At 47.6% G+C, this 10,080-nt stretch overlaps 1 protein-coding gene across 1 annotated transcript; it reads right to left on the bottom strand.

Moving 5' to 3' along the window:
• Positions 1–384: 384 nt before the first annotated feature.
• On the bottom strand, positions 385–1,783 carry LOC122946686. Its single transcript, XM_044306449.1, has 2 exons — positions 1,728–1,783; positions 385–1,644 (listed from the first exon to the last, which is right to left on the bottom strand). The coding sequence occupies exons 1-2, from the start codon at positions 1,773–1,775 to the stop codon at positions 385–387; spliced, it is 1,308 nt and encodes a 435-aa protein (XP_044162384.1). The 5' UTR covers positions 1,776–1,783.
• Between the last annotated feature and the right edge of the window lie 8,297 nt (positions 1,784–10,080).

Raw genomic sequence — 10,080 nt, 5'->3', positions numbered from 1 at the left:
ATAAAGCAGCCCTGGAACACCAAATGAATCGCAGATTTTATGGTCTCCATCTTGAACTTTTTTATTATTAGATGTTTGTTCAAATGCTTCAAATTTATAATTGTACGGTAAGATCCATCCGGTTTTTTGACTAAGAACAGTGTGGAATAGAAGCCTTTTCCCTGTTCTGTTTTTGGCACTGGGACTAACACCTTTTTCCCTATTAGCAGATCTACCTCTTCTGATAATCTCCTGGATTCCTTTGTCACTATAAATTTTTGAGGACGATGACCTAGAAACTGCAACCTTAAGCCCTCTGTTATGATGTTGCTCACCCATGCCCCTGCTACCTCTCTCCAGGCGGAGGGAAAGAACTTTAGTCTTCCCCCTACCTGCAATCTGGCGTCATTTCTTTGAAGGTTTATCCTTCTGGGAAGAAGAGGAACCTCCAAACATGAAACCTCTGTTCCCTGAACCCCTGGGCCTGGGAAACTGATCTCTATCTCCCAGCTGTCTTCTCCCCTGAGATCTGGGGCCGTACTGAAAGGGACGTCTATAGGGCCGAAACTGGGAAAAAGAGGACTCCTGAGGCATTCTCTTTTTCCTATCAGCCGCCTTCTCCAGAAGGGCATCTAATTCAGGCCCGAATAAAAACTGTCCCTGACAGGGGATGCCACATAAGCGCTGCTTTGAGGCCATGTCGCCCCCCCTCCAGTTTTTTAGCCAAAGGGCCCTACGGGCGGAATTAGAGGTGGACGCAGACCTGGCTGCTAAACGAACTGCCTCCACCGAGGCGTCTGATAGGAAATCTACAGCCTTCTGAAGGGTCGGTAGAGAGTTTAAAATCTGGTCTCTGGGGCATTTATCCCTCAACTGACCTTCTAACCTCTCTAACCATAAAGCTAGGGATCTGGCAGTAACTGTTGCTGCAATGTTGGGCCTAAAGGAGGCAGTGGATGCTTCCCAAGTATTCCTTAGGCAAGAGTCGATTTTTTTGTCTAACGGATCCTTCAAAAAACCCATGTCATCAAACGGCAATGAAGATTTCCTGGACACCTTGGAAATGGCCACGTCCAGCTTTGGCGCTTTATCCCATGAAGTGGAAGCCTCTTCCTCGAATGGGTATTTCCTTTTAAAATTTTTACTAACAAAGGCCTTCTTATCCGGCTTTTTCCACTCCCTTTCTATTAGGGCCGATATGCTTTTATGCAATGGAAAACATCTCCTCTTCTTTTCTCGCAATCCCTCAAAGACTGCATCTGCAACGGACCTATCTTCCCTGATATCCTCCAGCTCTAAAGTGGCCCTAATCGTTTTTAATAATTTCTCTGTATCCGACACTGGGAACATGAATCTTTTCTCCTGTTCTTCCTCCGCAAATGATGAATCCTCGGACCGGTCATCTCTATCTTCTTCGCTAACCGAATCCGGTTCTGAATCTGTTTTATCTACCACCTTCTTAGATTTCTTTGACGTCTTAAGGGATTCCTTAACTTCTGTTTTAATGAGACTCCTAATGTCTCGCATAAGGTTGGGGGATTCCTCCGCCAGGGTCTTTTCAATACAGTCCTGGCATAACCTTTTACTATATGACGAGGCCAGGGGACATCTACATAAAGCACACTCTTTGTTCTTTTTCTTAGATGCGGCTTTCTTAGCTGCCATCTATAACCAATAACAGAACAAGGTACACATCAGAGACTTCATAAAACTTCAGTGCCTTACCCCATAGGAAGCCTGTCCTATACCGGCTGCTTTTCTGGTTCCGTCTCCTCTGGTCTCTTCTCTTCCTCCATGATAACCCTGGAGGTATAGGGAATAGAAGAGTCAATACAGCACAGGGAACAGCACCTCTCTTCTGAGAGTTCCGCATGTTCCCTGGGAGCGCCTCCAAGATGCTGCCAACCTCTCACTGCAAGGAAAAAGGGGAGTCTGGCCGAATTCTGGTCCTCCTCTGTCCAGCCGAGAGCACAGCTATCCTCCAACTGATCGCCGCTGTGTTCCGATCTGTTGGAACGCAAAACGCTTCCTATATCCGGCCCGGAACCGGAAGTCGCGTCAGTGGAACGCACGTCATAATCGACGTCATTCCTGCGACTTCCGGTTTGGCGCTCCGACACGCTCCACTGCCCGGCGTCTGCCCGCAGTCCCCGCTGGGTGCGCGCCAGGGATGTCTGCCCTCTGGCATGTTCCCCCTCGCCGCCTGCCTCGCGGCCACACTCGGGCCTCTCCTTTGAGGGACCGGTGTCTTCAGCCCCTAGGAGCAGCAGCTGGCCCGGACCAACTCCCGTCCCTCAGCAACGAACTGGTAAGGGCTGGCGTGACCCATGGCTCTCTAGGCTTTCCTAGGATTTCCAAGCCATGGGTCCCTGCAAGAAAATACTACAAGTCTCCTGCTCCAGGGACAGGAAACCTCACTGAGGTGGGAGAGCGGCTCCACCCTTTTATGCTACAGGTTTCCTGTCCATGGAGGCGGAGCCATCTCTCAGTGGTGCTGTCGTGGGGGAGGGGAAAAGTATAGGAATCTACATATAATATCTCGTGGAGATTCATTCGGAAGCAGCTTGGGTCTTAAAGCCCTGTGAGCTCTTTCGATTATGACCTCATGCGCTGTATCAGGGCCTAATAACTGGAGGCAGATTTGCATCACTGCTTCTGAAATATCGCCCGAGCCCACAGATTCAGGGATACCCCTAAACCGAAGGTTGTTCCTTCGTCCCCTGTTTTCCTGATCCTCCAGCGGCGTGCAGAGCGAATTTATGTGGGCTTGATGTTCACCCAGGTTAGCAGACACCTCTTTCTGATGCGCCACCATCTTATGCTGATTTTCCTCCAGGGTCTCTACTCTAGATCCAATGTGGCGAATGTCACCCCTTGTAGCCGCAAGTTCAGAGCTGAGAGGTTCAAGGGCTTCAGCAAGAGAGTCTTTGAGAAAGCTCCTGGAGATTGGAAGGGCGTCTGGGCTAAGGAAAGACTCCCTGCCTCCTTCAGCACCTAGGGGAGCTTGTTGTTTGCAGCCAGCAGCTTTCGGTGTTCCGGGCACCATCTTAGCTTCTCTTGCCACATATGAAGCGGCAGCCTTCTTAATGAATTTATCCATTTCTCCGGGCTGAGTCGCCGTTTTGGTAGGACCGGAGTGTTCTGTGTTCTTTTGTCCACCGATTTTGACCATTTTCGGTCTGGTTAGCTAATAGGCTTTGAAGGATATCTAAGTAGCGGAGCGACGCTTCACACAGTCATCCACTCTCGATGTCGGCTCCGCCCCCTTCCCATTCATCTTTAATTAGGTCTCTCAGATTAGAATTGACTTAGACCGCCGAACATCTCGTCTTGTATGGTGCGGGTCTGTTCTTCTTCTTCCACCGCCATTGTTTGCCTAACCGCTGTTAGAAGCGGATCCAGATTTTCAGTCGAGAACAAATATCTTCTTGGTTCCTCAGCTGAAGAGGGGGGACAGTCTTCATCCAACTTGTCTGAACAGTACATCGGCTCCTCCTCAGAATCTGTACTCTGGGACATTTGGAAGGAGGGGGAGAGGGGACTGGGAGGGGGGTGCTGACTCATTCCTGCCGCGTGAACTTCTTCTCTCACTATGGCTCTGAGAACCGCCAGAAAGGAAGGTTGTTCCTCTTTTAGGATTTTGCTAGACAATCCGTGCATAGAGTTTTTTTATATGACTCCATAAGTTTTTTAGTGCAGGTTGCTCACTTTTTTGTTTTCTTCTTGGAGTCCCCACGTGGCTTGTGTCCAGTCTCCTTCTCCACCTTAAGAAAAGAGAAGGGGGAGATAGAGACAGGACATGCAGGCATACTAAGCCTAAGTCTATTGGGAATTTACTTACATTACCCTGGACGGGGGGAGTCTGTACTAGCATCCTACTTCACAGACATCTGGGCCTCCATGATGTACAACTGCCTGAAGCTAACATCACAACTTAAATGGACTTACCGACCCGGCCCCGCCCCCCGCCACCACCCAGTTCCGCCTCCTCTATTCCGGGGGACTCATTCAAAGAAGAGTCGACCCCTCATGCGAGGCCTCCAGCATGTGATGCGCGTCGCCTTTTTCTTCCAGCTTCTCCGCCTCGCTTCCGGTTACGTGGGAAGTCACGAGGTCCGCGTCATCAGAGGAGTGTCGGAGCTGCCGCTGCACCCAGAGCTCCACACGTGGGAGAAGCGGCGTCAGCATCCCCGATACCGCGGCTTCACTCCTTTTGGATACAGGTATCGGGAGGGTGCTAGGGGACCCCTTCCCAGAGGGGTGCTAGCTTTAGGCCACACATGAGACTGAAGAGGAGAGGCATAAACCCCCGACTAGCCTCGGCCCGTCCAAGTGTTCCTCCCCGCTGTTTAAGCAGGGATACCTCTCGGCTCCTATCTCGGTAAGGACAGGAAGAATACTGGTATGAGGGATGGGGAGGGGCCTTTTAACCTCTCAGGCTTCCTGTCCCTGTAGAGACCCAATAGGACATCCTCCAGTGGGTGCTGTCATGGAGGGACGTCCTGGAAAAAAATATTTTTCATTACACCTCAGGTCAAACCAGCAATCAGACCCCCAATGTTAATCAGAACTCAGATCAGACCACCAATGCCTCAAATCAACCCCCCAACCTTTATCCATCTATCAGCCCCCCATGTCAGCCATCAGCCCCCCATGTCAGCCCCCAGTGCAAATAAAATACAAAAAAAACACTTACCTCTCCTGCTCCTGGTCACCATCATGATCCTCTTCATTCTGGTGTCGGCTGTGTATCATAGCGCACAGTGTGAAGTCACACAGTGACCTCGCGGTGTGCGCAGCCCTGCACAGCTGATAGCCGAGGACCAGGAAGCGGTGAGTACAGATCCTTCACCGCTTCCTGGTCCTCCTGTACTAATGGAGCGCTTCCATGATGGGAGTAACATAAAACTGTATCCAAACTATCTCTAATCCCCAAAACACTATAATGACCATAAACGTGTAACTTTTGGACTTAGATGTAAATCTGAAGTGTTTATACAACTACTCCACACAATGCACTAATTGTCTGCTAAACTAAATTGCATTAATATTTTCTTTTAAACATACAGTAATCAATAAATGCCATAAACGAATGGCCAAGTATTAGAAAGAGCAAGAAAAGCATCAAGTGGCTCTACATAAGATGCTGCGAGTTTCAAAGAAGGTTCGGGGGATGGCTCAGAGGAAAATAAAATAACAAAACATATAGTTGCATTCCATGAAAAAAATAAAAATAATGAGCCAGAAATGACTGTTATTCTTAAAATGTTTGAAATCTTTATTGTTAAAATGTTATTAAAAATATTTATCTGCCACATACATGATGTGCCCGATCTTGAAAGTTCTATCAGTCAGAGGAATGCATTGTGTCATGTGCAGCTAATTTTGTACTTCTTTTTCTTGTTGTTTAAAAAATGTATTATTTATTTAAACAAACATTTTAGAAAGTCAAATAGTGTCATTTTTTTCATGTTAGCCCATTCCTGCTGCACACTTACAACATGATGCTGCCAGAGGGGTCTTGGTTTATTTTTGGTGTTGTCCTGGTCTGGTAGGGGCCCATTCCTGGGAACAAATTCCTGCTGCACACTTCGAACATGCTGCTGGCTGTCGTGCTGAGTTAGGCCGAGCTATGTGTAGGCCTTATACTGGACCCTTAACATCTACCTGCTGCTGATGCTGAAGTCTGTCCTGACCCTGATGACTTATGTGTGGGCCTTATACTCCACCGTTACCGATACTTGCTGTTGTAGGTCCTGACACTGCTATGTGTGGAGTGTATACTACAGTGTTAGCATGTACCTATTGCTGTCTGTTCTGCTGTCTGTCCTGACCCTAGAATAAAGGGGCCTTACAACAAATTTCTAAAATACACCGTAACATTACATAAAAAAAAAAAAAAAAAGCACACATTATCAAACTGAAAAAATGTAGTTATAACAAAAATAAGAAAGCAAGCCTCTAGGGCAACTTTTTTAGCTCCAATAATATTTTATCAATTTTTTGGAGCTGGTGAAGGTGTTTTTCCACCATTTGACGAAACCTCTTATTGGGTCATTTTTTAAAGCTCGACAACATCTTTGAGGAATTCCTTTTTGGTGGCCTCAAATTTCTTTTATGGCCTTGTTCACTACTGAAAAAAAAATTATTATTATTAAAATTAGGGTTACTTACAAGACAATTAGTGCATTGTGTGTAGTATGTGTTTAAACACTGCCCATTTACATCTAAATACAATAAAAATTGATATTTACGTTAAATATATTTTGGTTTTCTTAGTGATAGAGTAGAATGTTATTTATTTTGTTAGTTAATAGATTTTCGGTAGTTTACATAATATGTTGCATCCCCCCCCCTCCCCCTATAACACTAGTTTCTGTTGTCCCCTCATTGTTACCACTTTTAACCAAACAGGCAGCCATGTTAACTAAGGGCTGCTATTTTTCAGATTCATTACACATGTGCATTACAGCTCCGGAGATGCAGGGTGGTATGGGGATCGTGGGATGCTTGTGAATATGTTATGTATACCAAATTATAGTAATGTGTGCACATATTTACCCTCCCAGTGGGGGGGTGTAGACCACCTCTTCCTCCACTTCTGGAGCTGGGGGGGGGGGGGGCGGAATCAGGTGGCTGGGAATGTCCGGCCTCGTCCTCAGTCGCCTCTGTATCACCAACATCTTGGGGTGAAGTGGCCTGCACATTTTCTCCCTCCTTCTACATGGGCGCCTCCACATTTTTTACCTCCTCCTCCATGTGCGGTACCTTTTTTTTTGTGGTGGCAGACCGAGGGAACGTGTTTACCTGTAATAATGACACAATGTTAAGAATTTACACAAACAACTCATAAATCATAACAAAGGTAAAGATCAAGAAATTCCTATATGGAGGAATCTGCATGGGATTATGAATTATACCAATAGTGGATTTACCCAATTTAAAAAAAAAAAAAAAAAAAAAAAAAAAGAAGAAAGGGTTATAGATGGGTAAAACTAGTCTAAGTTACAAGGTAGGAGGAGGTAATAAGGTGGGATTTGTTTGGAAGGTGCCCTATAGGGCATTGTGACTGGGTAATGGATGTTTAGGTAAACCAAACAACAGTTCGGAAATTAAATAAGGGGTTATTGTATGGTGTGTAAGGGATCGCCTCTTATTTGGGGGTCATTCTCGCAGATATGACTTTAGGACACCAGGTTTCAGGTCCAAACCGTGCATTTATTGTGCACACTCCAACCAATACAGGTTATCGTGAAGTCGCAGCTTCACCTAACACATGTGACATCCACATAAAATAATAAACACTTGCCCGGCTAGGCTCTAACTAACCCAGAGTTTCCTGACTCACCAAAGTCCTTGTTCACACCCTGTGAACACATGCGGCTTTCTCAGCCAATGTCCCACAGCCTCCTGGCTGTACAGAGCACAGTACGCCCACTGCCTCCAGTCCAGTGTCTCAGCACACATGGGGAATAGTGGTCTCTCAGCCCTCCTGGCTTGGACCACACAGAGCCTACAGGCCTCTGTCCGCAGGCAACACACTCCCCCCCCCTTGCTGACACCCTGGGAGGTGCTTTGTGCCAGCCTGATTACTTCCAGCTGGTCTCACCTGTGGTGGAATAGGTGTGTGGACCGAACTATCCACCCCTTCCTTGCCTCTAACCTGTGTGAGACCTGTCACTGTCTCACATATCTCCCCCCCACCTTTGTTCAAGCCCGTGAGGGTGAACACCTGCATAACCATGGGAGGCTGGTGAGAGGGCATCCACCTGGCCTGGACGTGGGGAACAGCCACCCACCCTGCTTTTTGGCTGCTCCCAATAAGAACCGGCCCAGATTGGCTTTACAGCCACACTAAGTAACACAGTGTCAGCGAGCACTAGCTGCCGCTGACACAGAAAATTACCGGTTCTTATTTCACCGAGGCCAGGAACCTCAGTGACACGTACCTTCCCTTTGTTCTGCCAGACCCACTCCAGCAGAGCTTGGTTTATCACCAAAACCAACATCTTGCTTAACCGAAACTGCCTAACGGCCTCATGTGCCCATCTCATGACCAGATACTCTTTCCCTACTTTTTCCCGAGTGATAATGATGCGCTGTCGTATATTTTGATCTCTCTCTCTTTTTAGATCCTCTGGCTCCTGTACATGCGCCTCACGTCCTTTATTGGACTGCTGCAGCTCCTGCCTGAACTGTTCCCAGTCATGGTCATATCCCGACACTTTCTCCTTTGCTTTGCAGGGCTCCTTCAGGGCTTCTTTTACGTGCATCTGGGTCACTTTTTCCTTCTTTCCAGCAGTAGTTACCCCAGCTACTATGGCAGTTTTAGAGACCTCTGCTTCTTTAGCGGCTTTTTCCACTTCGGCCGTGGCTCCCTTTGGCTTAACTTTGGTCTCTGTAGCATCTGGGGACTTCACGTCAACCAACACATCGGCCTTAACTTTTTCAGTCTTTGTCTTCTTGAAGTCTCCAGTCTCTTTGACCGCCTTCTCAGCCTTCTCGGACATGGCACCATACACTTGCCTGTTAACCCCTCCCCCTCTTTCTCATCGAGGCAGGAGGCACCAGGGTCTTCAGCAGACTCCTCGTCTTTTGTCATTTTCTCCAGAGGCTCACCCAGGACACTGTTCTCCTTTTGTGGAGGAGTCAGGAGATACAGCCCATCGTAATAGCCCGGATCCGAAAACTGATCGTTCGCCTCCTCGTACTTCTTCCCCAGCAGCCTGCTGGCTATTTGGAAGGCCCTGTATGCAGAGGGGACGTATTCCAGGCCTAGGTTACACGCTACCACGGGTCTGTGGTCTTCGGCATCCACATTAGCCCCATCAACTGGTTTAGCAGAAGCATCTTCCATCTTCTCTGCCACAGCCAGCACCACAGTGCCACCCTCTCTAGTCCCATTTTTAACAGGCTCTGGCTTCTTGACGTTTTCCAGAGGATCTTCCTCTTCCGGTTTCTCACTTTCTTCCACCTGCTGTGCAGGAGCACGCTTAGGCTTTTCCACCTCATAGATGGAAGCTCTCATGAGCTCAAAAGATGCCATCTCTGCTCTGAGTTGCTTGTTCAGCCTCTCTAATTCATTTCGCTCCTCAAGCACTTCTTCAAGGGCTCTAGCCAAGGAGAGGTCCTTGGACTCTTTCTCCCGAGCATCAGCCTCCGCTCGGTCACGTTCTTCGGCATATCGAGCCGATATGTATTTCTCTTCAACCAAGAGCTGGTCAAACTTCTTTTGTTTCTTCTCCAATCTAGATACAGTTTGTCTCTGGTGGTCCAGGTCCACCATGCGATCACATAACTCTTGATCAAGTTGAGCCATCCTGGCTTCCAAATGTCTTTTCTCCTCCAAAAGAGCTGATTTTTCTGAGGCGCTGTTTAGAACCTCATCAGCCAGCTCATCTCTTTCCTGCTCTACATGAAGTCTGGATCGCTCAGAAGCTGCAAGTTCCTCTTGAAGTTGGAGAATTTCCGCTTCTATTAGTGACTCTAGTTCCTTCAGTTCATTCATCTCTTTCTGTGACTCCTCTGGAGATTCCTGCAGTTGCTCTGCAAGAACCGCTAGCCCCATCTCTAGTGTATCTAGGGACTGTGCAGAGTGAGCGAAAACATCTTCAAGTTTGTAGCAGTACTGTCCTGTCAGGTCATCTACAACTGTCAGGATATGAGCTTCAGACACTAGGCTGTCACCCGACTGAACTCTCGTCTCGTCAGATATAACTGTCATCTGGTCGCTAGACTCGCTACTAGTAACCACTTTAGTTTTGCTGGGTCTTGACATGGTAGCCTCACTCTCGGAGTTGCTAACTGTCACGGCACATACGCCACTTATACTGCTCGTGTAATTATTAACCCTGGCCTCTAGGGGCACCCCTGAGTCAATCCCCACCTGGGACATTTTATTAATCATAGAAACCTGTGGTCCGTGTGGTACACCCTCTAGCCCCGCCACATTGTGTACAATGGGGTCTCCTAGCGGTGTTTCTTCAACCTTTATCAACACTTTTATATCAGACACATGTTTACCCACAGGGGGAGCTTTTTCCCCAATCACAGCCTGCAAAGAAAAAGGCATGTAATTATTATCACATATTTCACATGACT

This window comes from Bufo gargarizans, chromosome 9 (assembly GCF_014858855.1).
Source record: "Bufo gargarizans isolate SCDJY-AF-19 chromosome 9, ASM1485885v1, whole genome shotgun sequence".
NCBI lineage: Eukaryota > Metazoa > Chordata > Amphibia > Anura > Bufonidae > Bufo > Bufo gargarizans.
Note: the sequence above shows the minus strand (reverse complement) of the source record. Positions and strands in the feature narration are given on the sequence as shown.